A 14,200-nucleotide genomic window follows, 5' to 3' on the forward strand; every position below is an offset into this window, starting at 1 on the left:
GCTCCGGCCGCACCTGTCGCAGGAAGAAGGGCCGGCCCGGGGCGGGGGCGGCGGCGGGAACTACAGCTCCCAGCCCTCGCTGCGCGGCCCGGGGAGGGGGCCGCGGGCGGCAGGCCCCGCCTCCGGGGAGGGGCCCGCGCGGGGGCGGAGCCAGGAGGCGGGCGGGCGGGGGGGGGGACGCGAGCCGAGCCAATGGGCGCCGCGGCCACTAAGTGGGCTTGGCTTGCCGAGCAGCGCCGGCCGCAGGAGGGGAGCAAAGCTGTTGAGCCCGCGAGGAGTGAGGCTGAGCCTGGCCCTGCGCGCTCCCCGAGGGCCACCTCCGGAGCCGGAGTTCCTTCTCCGCTGCTTCCCGCTCCAGGCCCCTCCTGCCCAGGGCAATGCATCCTTGAGTGGCGGCGTCTGGACCCCAGGCAGCCCCAGAGGACCGAAGCCAAAGAAAGAAGACTGGGGCCAAGACACCCGGTGGGGGCTTGGATGCCTGGCTTTCTCTGAGGCCGTCTTCGGAGCGAGGGTGGCTTTGGGGTGGGGGCTTGTGCTGCAGGGAATCCAGCCAGGCCCCAAGATGGACACTTCTGGGCACTTCCATGACTCGGGGGTGGGGGACCTGGATGAAGACCCCAAGTGTCCCTGTCCATCGTCCGGGGACGAGCAGCAGCCGCCGCAGCCGGCAGCAGCCCCCCAGCAGCCCCCGGGACCCCTGGCGCCGCCTCAACCCGCTCAGCTCCAGCAGCCGCCGCCACCACCACCACATCCCTTGTCTCTGCTCGCCCAACTCCAGAGCCAGCCCGTCCAGCCCGGCCTGCTGCACTCCTCTCCCACGACGCTCAGGGGCCCCCCTTCGGCCAACTCCACCGCCGTCCTCCACCCTTCCTCCAGGCAGGGCAGCCAGCTCAATCTCAATGACCACTTGCTTGGCCACTCTCCAAGCTCCACAGCCACAAGTGGGCCTGCTGGAGGCGGCCGGCACCGGCAGGCCAGCCCCCTGGTGCACCGGCGGGACAGCAACCCCTTCACGGAGATCGCCATGAGCTCCTGCAAGTACAGTGGTGGGGTCATGAAGCCCCTCAGCCGGCTCAGCGCCTCCCGGAGGAACCTCATCGAGGCCGAGCCTGAAGGCCAGCCCCTCCAGCTCTTCAGCCCCAGCAACCCCCCCGAGATCGTCATCTCGTCCCGGGAGGACAACCGTGCCCACCAGACCCTGCTCCACCACCCCAACGCCACCCACAACCACCAGCACACCGGCACCACCCCCAGCAGCGCCACCTTCCCCAAAGCCAACAAGCGGAAAACCCAGAACATTGGCTATAAGCTGGGACACAGGAGGGCCCTGTTTGAAAAGAGGAAGCGGCTCAGTGACTATGCTCTGATTTTTGGGATGTTTGGAATTGTTGTTATGGTGATAGAGACCGAGCTCTCTTGGGGTTTGTACTCAAAGGTAGGGGCTGCGATTTCTCTTTATACCTTGAACAAAAGGGATATGTAGGTAGCAACAGAGAGAGAGAGAGAGAGAGATTGATGGAGGGGCGAGGCGGTGGTGGGAGAGGCGCTCGCTCAATTATATGGAACACGCGAACTTCCCATGGTTTTCCTTCTGAATCCCGGGAGAATTCATTCCTCGCTTTCTTGGGGGGGCTGCCCGCACACTGCCTGCTGCAGACTGTGAGGGAGGAGGAAGGATTCGCTTCTGAGACGTCGTTTTCGTCCCGGTTCCCTCGTACCGAGCAGAGCCCAGCGGCGTAACGCACCAATTAATTACCCTCTGCCTTGATGTGCCTGCCAGTTCCCTCCTCTGCTCCCTGCCCTGCTCCATTTTCCCGAGGATAGAAGAGAAATAAATGTCTGGGTGGGGGGCGGGGACTCCTTCCTCTCCCTTCTCGCTCTGGCTTCTCCCTCTCTTCCCAAGTTTCTCTTTCCCCCCTTGTCCCTGACAGACTTCGGGCTAGATGGCAGAGCGCCGGGGACCCAGGTCCCTTGGGGCAGGGGTGAAAAGGGGCAGAAGCCCCCCCCCCCAAGTCCTTTCCCTCAGGAAAGAGCCCTCAGCAGAGGCCGTTGCCTGTAAACAGCCGGCAAACCGGCTACAGGTGTCCCCAGCAGAGCAGGTGGGCGCCGCCTTGGCCTTGGCCCCGGGGAGCGCCTCTCCTTCAGATGGGCTGACAGGGCTTCCCCGAGCCCCGGGATCCGTGAGGCGGACCGTGTGCACACCCGGCTGAGGCGCGCGGCTCAGAAATCACGGCCTCCAGGGGCGTGGGGGAGGGCGGCAGGTGGGTTTCTGCCAGGGCTCGGCCTGCTGGGGGCCCTGCTGTGCCGGCAGGCCGAGGGCTTGGGGCGCCGGGCACTCGGCGGGCAAGTGGATTTCTTCCCGCTGTCCCCCTCACCCCCAGTGTGTCGTGGGGGAGGGCGTGTGTGCGTGCTTGCTTGTCCCTTGGATTTCTCTTATTGGTCATTTGGGCAGGGGGAGGCTGGGAGGGGTTCAGCTGTCGGAGGTTTCAAACAGAGCTCAGTTCAGGCTGGGCACAGCTGCTGCGGGGTTGCCACATTCCTCGTCGAAGCCCGGCCGCAGAGCCTGGGAGGTGCCGATCGGATTTCCCTCCTTCCCAGCCTCTCTCTCCCGCAGGCACGGGCAGACCTGTCAGGCCACCTGAGTAGCCAGCACCAAGACGTCCTCGCACGCGGAGGGTCCCCCAGGGGCACGCTGCGGGGGGGGGGGCTGCCCCAGTGGAGGGCAGCCCCTGGAAGCTGCCTGCATCCAAATAGTGCAAGGGTCGGAGCCCCTCGGAGAGCAGGAGTGAGTGGGGTTTCCCCGGGAATAGCAGCTCACTTAGTCATCCCGGAGCGAGCCTCTGAGCTGCTGCTCTCTCTCGGGGCTGCCTCTCCTGCGGGTGTTTGGGAGGGGGCGGGGAGGGGCTGCCGTCCTCGGCACAGCCCTGCCTACCCCCAGCCCCCCGTGGGGGCCGGGAGCCCTCCCTGAGGGAGACTGACGAAGGCCCAAGGGCAAGGGGGTGAGGGCAGGGGGCAAAACCAGCCTCCCAACCACCCCCCCCCCCACCGCTCAGTGCTCTTAAGGGAATGGCTCTCGGCGTGAGGCACGTTGGTCTTCATGCCATGGGGGGACGGGTTTGCTGCCGGCAGGGGAGGGTCTGGAGCGGGCACCTCCCTGAACGAGTGCCCGGGGAAAGGGCCTTACCCAGAGCCGGGGAAACCAGACTCTGGTGTGAAGGAGGGGGGAGGCGGGCCCACGGGGCTGGGCCTCACCCGGTTCTAAGCTGCTGACCATCACGGCCGTGTGCGGGGCTGGGACCGCCTGCCCTAGCTGAGTGCCCTGAGACAGTGTGGGCTGTGACCAGCAGGGCTCACGGGAACCTGCTGCCATCTGCCCCTCTGTACACTGAGTCAATCTGGGACACGCGTTTTCAGGGTGCCTCCCGGGTCAGGCCGCGTGGACGCAGGATGCGTAAGGCGGCGAACCCTCGGCGCTCCCAGTCACGAACAGGGTCTTTGTAAAGAGCCCGGGTGACGTCTGGGTCCCAGCCCGCTGCTCCCAGGGCTGTGATCTTGGACGAGCCACAGGGTAACTTCTGCGAGCGCGTCTCCCCAGCTGTCAACGGGACACACGGGCCTGTTGTCATTGTTATTAATAGTGGTGACGAGGGGAGCGTCTTTGGGCCCAGCTCTGGCTGCAGAGCCGAGTCTCCACAGGCTGGAGCTCTCCCTTGGCCGTGGCGTGAGAAGTTGTGTCCTGTCAGGGAGAAGTTGTGAGAAGGGGCCAGGTCTTCTGTCTGCAAACGGCTCTAATCATGGCTCTGTTGCAGGGGATGGTACGTGTGTCCCCCGCCTCCCCGGCCTGTCACAGGCTCCACGTGGCCACAGGGCTCGGGTCAGGACAGAGGGCCGCGCGGCTGTCTGGCGGGCCCAGGGCTGGGCTGGGCAGCTGTGTCTCGAGCCGGAGAGCTCCAGGCGTCTGTCGGCTTTCCTAACCAGTGTGGCCGTCACACTGAGGGTGGCGCTTCTCACTCAGAGGCCCTTGGGAGAGGGACACGCGTCTTCACCGAGCAACGGGAGGCCGCTGGCCTGCGCGGGAGCTGCTGCTTGCCGGGGCTCTGTCTCCTTCCTCGGGGCCGCGTCCCCGGCGGATACCGGCTGCTGGGAGGAATTTGCCACGTGGCCTGGCGCCCTTGCGAAGGAGCAGGGCCTGCCTGGAGCGTGTTCCGAGGTCGTGGGGAAGGGGCCCGTGTGAGGAGGTGAACGGTCCTTCCCGCAAGCCCCAGCTGACGGCGGGGAGCCGGCCAGGCCCAGAGGTCCTGCTGGGAACTCTGAGTGATTTGGGCTCTGCTGAGTCTGTGCCAGTCGGAGTTCAGGCGCTGTGTCTTCGGGGCGTCCTGTGACCTTCCCGAGCTGGCGGGAGGCCTCGAACGCCCTGCTGTGCTCTGTCAGCTGGTTGGAGGGAGAGCCGGGGCCAGGCCCTCTCCTCCCCGGGCTGTGCACCCCCTGCCCCAGCCTGCTTCTTGCTGTGGCTCGGCTGTGCCTCTGTCCAGCTGGCAAGTCCCGGGGGGCCTGGTTCTCAGGGACCTCTGGGCTCAGGCGGCGGGGCCACCTCAGGGGAGGCCAGGAAATGCTGGTGCAGCGAGGCAGCTTGCCGTGTCCCCTGTTCGTGTCCAACCCCCAACCAGCCCCGGGCTCACCATCCAACTGGGTCTCACCTCCTGGGCCGAGCGGTCCTCTGCCTGGTCCTGCTGCTGGGCTTGCCCAGGCTGTGGGGTGGGGGGTGGGGCAGTGGGACCGTGCTCCCCAGATTGCCCTGCGCCCCTGTGCCTGGCTCTGTGTCCTTCACAACACCTCGGGGCCCCCCCCGGGAAAGGGCAGGTCCCTCTGCATGCCCAGGGGAGCTAGGTCTCCTGGACATTTACTGTTCAAAGAAAATGGGGTGCCTTAGGGCCAACATGTTGTGTGTCTTTGCTGACCTCACAGAGGTCAGGGAGTCCACACTCAGCCTCTAGCCAGAATGACTGAGTAGGTTTGCAGGTCCCAGGTCTCTGAGCCCCTGCCTTCCCCAGCCATGTGTTTGGTTTCCCCAAAGACCTTGTGTGCCAAAGGGCAGAGCAGCAGGCCGGCTTGGCTGGGAGCACAGCCTGCACCTGCCAGGCCCAGGAGCCCCTTGGGATAGGCGGGTGGCTGTCAGGGACCCCTGGCCCTTGGGAGGAGACGCCTCTGTGGTCTCGGGAATGTTGGCATCTGAAGGGGACAGACCCCTCCCCACCCCGAGTGGCGCCTGCAGGACAGGGCTGCGGGAGGTGGGAGGGTCTGAGCCCAGGCACAGGTTTTCCTCTGAGGTTGTGCTGACTGTCTGCCCCGGGAGGGCAGGAGCAGCTCTGAGAATATGGAAATGAGGTTCTGCCCCCGCCCAGGGTGGTGGCGACACTATTTACAGCCTTTGTGGTGGGCTCACTAATGAGTCAAACGTTTGTGACCGCAGCGGGGACCAGGGTGGCGCGCACCTGTCCGTGGCGCGTCATCATGCCGTCTGTAGCCGTCTGGGGAGGCTTTGGGGTGCTCGCCGACACCCCTCCCTCCCGGCGGCGTCCCCTGCGCCCGGGCCTGGTGCTGTCGCTGGGTGAGCGTCTGCGGCACGGGCTTGCTGGGAAGCTGGCGGCCACCTCGCATGTCCCTTCCTGAGCTTTTGGGGGGGGTCACAAGGCTGGGCCAGGGTCCAGAGATCCGCTCTGAAACACAGAAGGTAAAGACACCTGAGCGGGAAGGAGCTGGTGTCCCCTGCGCGGAGCGGCCGCCGCCTGCTGTTTGTGGCTGGTCCCGTGGCACCCTGGGGGACACCGCGGGTGACAGAGTGTGGCTGTGAGGGGCGTCTCGGCCAGTTTTTCTTTATTTTAAATCCCTGAACGGGAGAGCGAGAGACCGGGAAGGCAGCTACTCCTCTCTAAACGGCGAGGGAGGGGGCGCGGCCTGCTGAGCTGGAGGACGCGGGCGGGTCTGAGGCGCTGCCCTGGAGCCCCAGGGCTGCCGGAGGGCTGGGGGCCAGCAGGGCCTGCAGGCACCCCCGAGGCAGTGGGGGGGCTCCTGAGTCCTAGCGGTGGGCGTGGCCACGGCCCCGTCCCCTCGCCCTGTGGTCCCCAGGCCAGGCTGCCGTGTGAGCCCGTGGGGTGTTGCCATGAGCACCCAGGCCTGTTCCTTTGCCGGCTGCTGCTGGAGAAGCTGCTCGTCCCTGTGGGGAGAGGCAGGTCAAGGCTGAGGGGCTGGAGCGCCATGACGCGGAGCACTGGGCGGGGACGAATGTTTCAGGGGAGGCAGGGACCTGGGGGGCACCCGTGTGGGGCCCTGGGGCAGCGTGGGTCTGGGCCGAGATGCGCACAGGCCCACGTCCCATGGGGAGGCCTGCGGGTTCTGCCCTGGGGCGATGCCCGCCAGGCGGGGCTGGGGAAGGCGCAGGGCTCACCCGGGAACAGGAGCCCCCCCCGCCAAGGCCCCCAGCCCTCCCGTGGGCGGCTCTCCCTCCCCAGCACAGGTGGCCGGGCTCCTGCCGGGGCGACCTACCGGGCTCCACAGGTTGTGTGTGTGGCACGCCGTACCTCTGTGCCGGTGTTCCTCACGCCCCCGGCGGCCCTGGGGTCACTACTGACAGCGGCAGGCAGAAAACTGGGCTGCAGAGTGGGTTGTGGTCTGCGCCCAGGGCCCCTGAGCGGGGGCGATGGTTCTGGAGCCAGAGGCCAGGTTTCCAGCGCCTGCTTGTCTCCCTGTCCCCAACCCTGCCACAGAGCTCAGTGAGGGACTCGAGTGAGGGGACCGCTACAGGCTTCTCCGTCTCTGCTGCTGGGGTTTCCCTCTCCATCCTCCGGGCCCAGTTTCCTCCTTCCCTGGCACGAGGCTGTGTTTGGCTCTGTTCGCAACAGTGTTCAGGAAAGGCCCATCTGCTCCCCCTCTTGCTTCCGACTCGCTTAGTGGCCATTGTCAGGACCCTTGGCCTCTCTGGGCCTCTGTTTCTCGGACTCAAGCATGAGGGCAGGGTTCTCTCCACACGCACCCCCTTCCAGCCCTTTCTGGTCTCAGTGCGTTTGCTCCGCTGCAAAGACCACAGCCTACTGTTCTCAACTTCTGTCGTCGGGGGCCAGGTTTGCACCCCGGTGCACCCATCCAGGCTGACCTCCGTGTCCGCTGGTGGCACTGGGGGTGCTGAGGAATGAGGCAGCACTTCACTCACTAGAGAGGCTCCCTGCGGACAGCGGGTGGTCCCCAGGATGAACTGGGCAGAGTGGAGGGAAGGGGGCTGGAGCCATCCTGCTGGGGCAGGGCACAGGGCGGGGAGGGAGGACAGGGACGCACGGGGGCTTCCTGGGGCCAGGTGTCACCTGGAGCTTCTCTGCAGGGAGCAGCAGGGCAAGCGCACCGGGCAACGTAGTACCTCACTGACACCTGCAGTCGGCGGAAGCTCTGTGTCCGCACCGAAGACCTGAGGCTTTTCTCCGAGCTGGTGGCCCCGGCAGAGCCGGGCTACGGTGGCGGTCAAGGGCTTGGGCTCTGGGTTGGAGTTCGCGGCCTCTGATGGTGGGTCTCCAGGGAGCTTCCTGAGTTTGAAGCCCATCTCTCCCGTGTTCGGAGGGACTCCCAGCCCCCGCCTGCCGGTAGTGCCTGACGTGGAGTCAGGCACACACTGAGCCCTGCCCCCTGTGACTGCTGCGTCGACGAGCCTGGTGCCTAGAAGCTGCTCCTGTGAACCCCCAGGCTCCTGGAGGGCAAGGGGATGGGCGGGGCACCCGTCACCCTCTGCACCATCAGCCACAGACGTGGGCTCTGGAGGAGGCGGGCACGTGCGGCCTGTGCCCTTCTCATCCTTGGGTGACAGGCCACCCGTCGTGCTTCTGGACGGGTCCCCCTGGGTGCATCTGCACAAGTGAGGGGAGGCAGGATGTTTCCTCCACCTGGAAGGTGGAGCTGCTGTGGTGGCCTGGCCTGGGCTTCTGGAGCCTTCCTGCCTCAGGGGATCCAGTTGTCCTGACCCACAGTCAGCAATCCGTGGCCTGGGCACAGCTAATTGGGTGTGTCCGTGCAAACGGGACAGGTGGAGAGAACAAAAATAAGGCCATGGAGTCAGGCCAGAGCCTCCGAGTCCGGGAGGAAGGTCAGGGGGACGCGCGATGACCGATGACGGAGCAGAACGAGGCGGTGTGCGTGGGACAGCGCTGGGGAGGGACGGAGGGTGGCGGTGGGCCCACGAGGAGGCCGTCCTGGCACAGAAGCGGGGGGCCGAGGAGACGCGGGGGCTTCCTCGTGGGTCTTAAGACGACAAGCTTTCGGGAGACTCGGGACAGGGAGTGCGGGGCTGGGGGAGCGAGAGGACCGGCTTCTTCCCCGGCTCCTGGCTGTGGGCCGCTGCTGGCTCCCCGCGCCGGGCATGCCAGGGCGCCAAGAGCCCCCCGGTGCGGGGGGACATGCCGGGGGTCAGGGCCTGCCCTGTGAGGGGGACAGTTTTTGGTTTTTCTTTCCTTCCATGAGGGCCGCCTGGCCGCGAGGTAATGAGAGCCGGATTCCGAGCAGAGCCGTGGGGCCCTGGATGCGCGCCGTGCGGACGGCGTGAGGAATTCGCAGACTGGCGTCTGCTGTGTTCGAGTCAGCTCGGCGGGCATTTTCCTAAGGGACAGGCGTGATGTCAGCGTCAGATGGGCAAGAAAGCTGTGTTCCAGGCCCCTCCCAAGGGGCTGAGCCCCCACCGCACACCCCCGGGAGCGCAGGGCCCGGCCTGCCAGCCGCGTCTCCGCGAACCATGGTTTGCCGTTGGGCACTTACTGACTGGGACCCCCGCAGAAGTGGGGCCCGCCACGGGCAGGGAAGGAGCCCCCTGGGCAGCGGGGGGCTGGTCTGACCCAGGCCCTCACCGCTGGGGGCCGTCAGGCCGGTGACACCCGGTCCCCAAGCCTCGCTCTCCCGCTTGTGCGTGGAGGGAACGGCCTGCAGCAGCCGGGCGAGGGGCTCGTGGCTCCGGGGGCCGCACGCCCCAGCTGCTGCCGAGCGGAGGCCTTCCTAGCGCCTTTGCCGGACTTGGCACCTGCTGGCGTCCGCACGGGGATTTTGCAGAACTTTTCTCCTTTTAAAGAAGATTCCCGATTTTAACAGAGCCATTGCTTCTCTCTTCTGGCTTCCCCAGGGTCGGGTGCTGGCTTGCTGGGCTGGGGGGCCGTGTGGCTCCCGTGCGTGGGCGCGTGTGGGGATGTGGGAACCGCTGACTTCGGCGATGTTGCCTCCCCCCGGGAGGAGGGCTGGGCTGAGCATGTCACTGTGCGTCAGGCTCAAGGTGGATGGGCTGCGGCCTGAGGGGGAGCTGGGGGCACAGCTGGCCAGGGGTGGATTCATACCTCTAAGCCGGGCGGCCGAGTTCTGCGGACCCGCAGGGGTGAGGAAGGCAGGGTGGGCCATCCGCTTTACAGATCTCAAGGCCCAGAGAAGTGACTAGTCCAAGGCCACTCAGCATCGCAGGGGACAAGGGTGCAGGGGGTCTAAGTCGTAGTCCCGCCGAACTCCTGCAGGCGGCCGGCCCTGCTCGTGGCTCCGGGAGCGCACAGGTCCGCGCCGTTGAGGACTTGATCAGCGTCAGGGTCTCGTCAGCCGCTGTCGGCCGCCTCTTCCTGAAACAGCTCCGGCTCTCGACACTGGCCCGGGGTCCGACCCTGACTTTGTACGATTTATCCGAGTGGCCCTGGGCAGTGGCCTCCTTGTCTGGAAAGTGGGACCATCATTCCTTCTGCTGAGGGGGGTGATGGGGGACTCCGCGTGGCACGGACCGGGCCCTGGGGGCTCCTTGGCCCACACGGGTCTCCAAGGCTCGGCTCTTCCCAGAGCCCAGTGGCCATGGGACTCCAGGGGACCCTTCAGCTGGTTCCGTGACTCTGGCCCCCACCCCGCCTGCTCTGGGCTGGACCAGGTGTCCGCACTGCTGGATGCCTCCCCTGCCGTGGCGGGTCTGGTGGTGCCGTGCTGGGCGGGGGGCGTGGGGGGCAGGAAACCAGGCCGGGCCGCGCTGTCCGATGGCGAGGAGAGGACCCCCGGACCGAGGTGGCTTGGGCGGGGCCGAGAGCCGCTGCAGGGTGGAGGTGGGGCGGGGAGAGCCGCCCCTGTGGTGGGCTGGGTCGTGTCTGATGCCCCCGGCCTCAGCAGCTCGGGAGAACACGTTGCTCTCATAGAATAGAAGGCTTCACCCTAGAAACGGCTCCCACGTGCGTCGCATTCAGGAGGGAAAACGGGCAGAGCGGGGAGGGAGGGACACACCGAGACTCTTCCGTACCCCTCGTCTCCTCAGTCCCCACGATGGTCCCGATGGACAGACGACCCAGCTGAGCTCAGGGAACTTCCCAGAGCCACAGCCAAGAAGGAGCCGGCCCGTGATCTGCACCCGGAGCGCCCTCGGTGCCTGTGCTGTGTGGCCGCTTCCTGGCCTCAGCCCTTTCAAGCTCCAAAGCCATTTTCTCCTCCTGGGCGTCCACCCCGCCCACTGCACCCTATTCCCCCGGCCCCCTCCTGGCCCTACCAGCCTCGCCCAGAGCTTCAGTGGGTGATTGGAGCTCGGTGGGAGGGAGGGCTGTCGACCGACAGGTTTGTTGACCCGCCGGGAACCCCGGGATGCTGGAGTACGAGCTGGGCTCTGGGGCTGAGGTCCCCCACGGAAGAGGGCGACAGGGACCAGGTGTCCTGCTTGGCTTTGGGGCCCAACACTTGCTGAGACCTGGGCTCGCAGGCTGGTTGGGGAGGGACAGAAGCAGGTGCACGCGGCCTGGATCTGACCCCCAGCCTGAGGCTAGGTCTCCCACGTGGCCTCTCCCCACCGCGGCCCCCATGTCCCTCCACATCTGTCATCCACCTGGGCCGTCTCCCAGATGGCTCTGCGGGTCCCACTCCCCGGGAGAGCCTGGCCTCGGGGGGGGGGGGCACAGCAGATCTGGCTTTGAACCCTGTGTCTGTCGCTTACACGTGTGCGACGTGGGGCGGGTTGCCTTCATGCTTGTCTTCTGTCTCCTTGGGGGTTAATTGCGGCCCCACGTCTGGGGCAGTGTGGGGGTTAAACGGGACCCCACTGTGGGCAGAGCATGTGACGTGGTTGTTGGCCCGTGCTAAGCACCAGCAGAGATGTGGGTGCCGACGCAGGCCCTGGGCTGGGTTTGGGAGGCCTAGCTTCTGGCTTCTGGCCTCAGTTTTGTCATCTGGAAAATGGGAGAAGTGAGGTTGTGTACAGAACAGCTCCTCCAGGAGGGAGGTGAGGGCCAGATGGGGTCAGGAAGTGAGTTGGGGGGGAGATGGCGGGGCGAGGTTTAGCCCCCAGTCTTGGGAGCAAAGCCTGCCAGATCACTGTGGCTAAGTGGGTTTTGTCACTCTTGGGAAACCGCTGAGAGAGACAGGCCCTTCTGGCCAGCCTCCCTCCCCACGGCCTGCTTCCCTGAAGGCCAGCCCTTGGCTTGAGGCCTGCTCCCTCCCGAGCTCTCCTAGCAGCAGGGATTTAATTACTATAATGTAAGTAGCCATGGCTTGAGGCCTTTTGGTGGCAGGGAAACAGATTTGTCTTCTCACTGGGAGAATAAAAATCGGTGGGAAGGAGCGGAAATGTACCTTCCCAGTAGTGCCCACGGCGGCTTTCCTGGGGGTGTGGGGCAGGGCGGCGTCCGAGGCAAGGACCTCGCTACTTGCTTTTACCTTCCCTGGTGAGACTGCACCTGGCTGCCTCTGTTTCCCCGGTGATCCCGGTAGCAGCCCCACCAGCACCTACTGTGTGCCCGCCCTCCCCAGAGGAATCTCCGGCACCTACTGTGTGCCTGCCCTCCCCAGAGGAATCTCCGGCTACCGTTTGTTGAATGTCTAGCATGTGCCCGTTCCCCTGCAGGGATGGTGGAAAAAAACCACAGCCAGAGGGAAGCCAGGGCCTCCGGGAGCGCCGGGGTCATGGCTAAAACGGACGCTGAACTCTGACACAGGCGCCCTGCTGGGAGGTGTTGCACGCGCGATCAAGGAAAGCAAAGCTGGAGGGGAAGGCACGGGAGAGTCGGGATGCGGAGCCGGTGTCCGAGAAGGCCTCCCCCAGGGGACGTCTGAGTGAGGGTCTTCCGGAGGTGAGGAAGCAGGACGGGGGGCCGGGAAGGCTGGGTGGGCCGGCTGCCCGCTAGCCTGTGCAGCTTCACCCCTGCGGCCGGGATGCCCGGCGCTGCCCAGGAGCCTGTTCACGTGGAACGGAAGAGAAACGGGAAGCCCCTGTCCGCGCTTTCTTACTGAACCCAGCAGAGCAGAGAGACTGCCGTTGCGACGAGTCACGAGTGGAGGGGACTGTGGACTGTTCGCCGCACTCTGTGCTTCATCTGAGTCTTTGAAGTCCAGCGTGTGCCCCCAGGACCTGCCCGCCGTTGGACCCTGACCCGACCGTGGAATCCCAGATCCGTACTGGGGCTCAGAACTGACAGTGAGAGAAGTGGACTCACACGCCCAAGCTGTTGCAAGTATATCTAAACGTTTTCCAATAAAAACATGGACTTCCAGTTTTTAAAAAGGATTTATTTATTTTAGAGAGAGAAGGAATGTGAGTGGGAAAGGGACAGAGAGAATCCCAAGCAGACTTCCCACGGAGCACGGAGCCCAAGGTCACGACCTGAGCCAAAACCAAGAGTCAGATGCTTAACCGACTGGCACCCGATGGGTCCCCTATGATCAATATATTTTTTTAGATTTTATTTATTTATTTGAGAGAGAGAGAGCACACGAGTGGGGCAGCAGGCAGAGGCAGAGGGAGAAGCAGGCTCCCCACTGAGCAGGGAGCCCGACGTGGGCTCGATCCCAGGACGCTGAGATCATGACGCGAGCTGAAGGCAGAGGCTCAACCCACTGAGCCCCCAGGCGCCCCCCAAACATCAGTTTTTAAGTGTCAATGCTAGACATGAAATAACTTTTAAAATCCTGCTGTAGTAGCTGCGTGGCATGGCCCGGTGGTCACATGGCCAAGGTCCACTGTGTTGGATGGTGGGGTCTCAGGGCTGCGAGGGTCTGCGAGGCCGACTCCCCAAAGGACGAGGGCCTGGGGGTGCATGGGGGGGGCGCTGCAGTCTCTGTGGCGTGAGGTGAGGCAGACCGAGGCCTCTGTGTGGCATCACGAGGTCTGACTCACATTTTAACAGGACCCGCTGCTGAGTTGGGAACAGACAGGGGGTGGGGAAAAAGGAGCCCCAGTCCAGCGACCGGTGAGGGCCATGGGGCCTGGCAGGCGGGCACAGGCTGACGGTGAGGTGTGCTAGGACCCTGGGAGTCCCGGGGTGGAGGTCATCCCTGGCCGGCTATGGGCTGCTCTGGTGCTGGGAGGGGGCAGAGAAAGGAAGAGTCGGGAGGTCGCCCAGCAAATGCAAGGATGGGGTGTCCGGGCGCCGGCATGGGGGCCGGGGAGAGACGGTGTTGGGGGAAGACTCCGGGGTTGGACTGAGGTCGAGTGTGTCCGTGCGCAGCACGTGCCCCAGAGACAGTGGGAGGTCGGCGGACAGGGCCTGGGTGGGGGGCTCTGTCTGGGTCCCCGCCATGACGGCTGGCTCCCCACCCGTTCCCAAAAACCGCCTGTGGCACCCCGGGTCACGTTTAAGAACATTCACCTGCATTCCCTCTAGCCCCACACGCGCCCTCCTCGGAGGCCCCAGAGGACTTTATGGGTCAGAGCCACATTTCAAGTCATGTTTTCCTGCTCTCGGCTGACCCCAGGTCCGTCTGGCACATCAGGAGGGTCCTCCGTGGCTGAGAGGTCCACTGGGAGGCCTGACTTCACACGCACTCTCGGAAACAAGACGCACGTGCACGGGTTCACATGTCTGACTGACTTTCCCACGCATCCACTCGTGGGCCTGGGGCAGGGGTGAGGGAGGCGGCAGCATCTCCTCAGGGCGGGCCCCATGCTCACCTGCCGTCCAGCCCAGTGTCCAGGGCTCTGGGGGGCTTGCGGGGAGCTGTCCCACCTGGCCCCTCACTGCCAGGAGGGGAGTCGGGAAGGGGACCACGAGTGGCCCTGAAGGCCTTCTCCATCGCCTGCCGATGCTGGGCCCTGGGCCTGGAGGGTGAGGTCTAGACCTGCCGGCCACAGGCTCTCTGTGGGGCAGACCCGGACTCTGGGCCTCGCTGGCTGGGGGACTCTGGTGGCTCGATGTTTGAGTCCGTTTGCCCGCTGGTGCAGGGTGGCTGGTGCCTGCCT

General features: G+C 65.5%; 1 protein-coding gene across 1 annotated transcript in view; it reads left to right on the forward strand.

The window, feature by feature from the left end:
• The first annotated feature begins 229 nt into the window (after positions 1 to 229).
• Positions 230 to 14,200, forward strand: part of KCNN3 (potassium calcium-activated channel subfamily N member 3) — a 123,567-nt gene continuing 109,596 nt past the window's right edge. Inside the window, exon 1 of the mRNA XM_045086841.1 lies at positions 230 to 1,435. Coding sequence (XP_044942776.1) covers positions 563 to 1,435 — 873 coding nt within the window. The 5' untranslated portion in view covers positions 230 to 562. The remainder of the gene's footprint in view (positions 1,436 to 14,200) is intronic.

This window comes from Mustela putorius, unplaced genomic scaffold (genome assembly GCF_011764305.1).
Source record: "Mustela putorius furo isolate JIRA1106 unplaced genomic scaffold, ASM1176430v1.1 tig00000997_pilon_pilon_pilon, whole genome shotgun sequence".
NCBI lineage: Eukaryota > Metazoa > Chordata > Mammalia > Carnivora > Mustelidae > Mustela > Mustela putorius.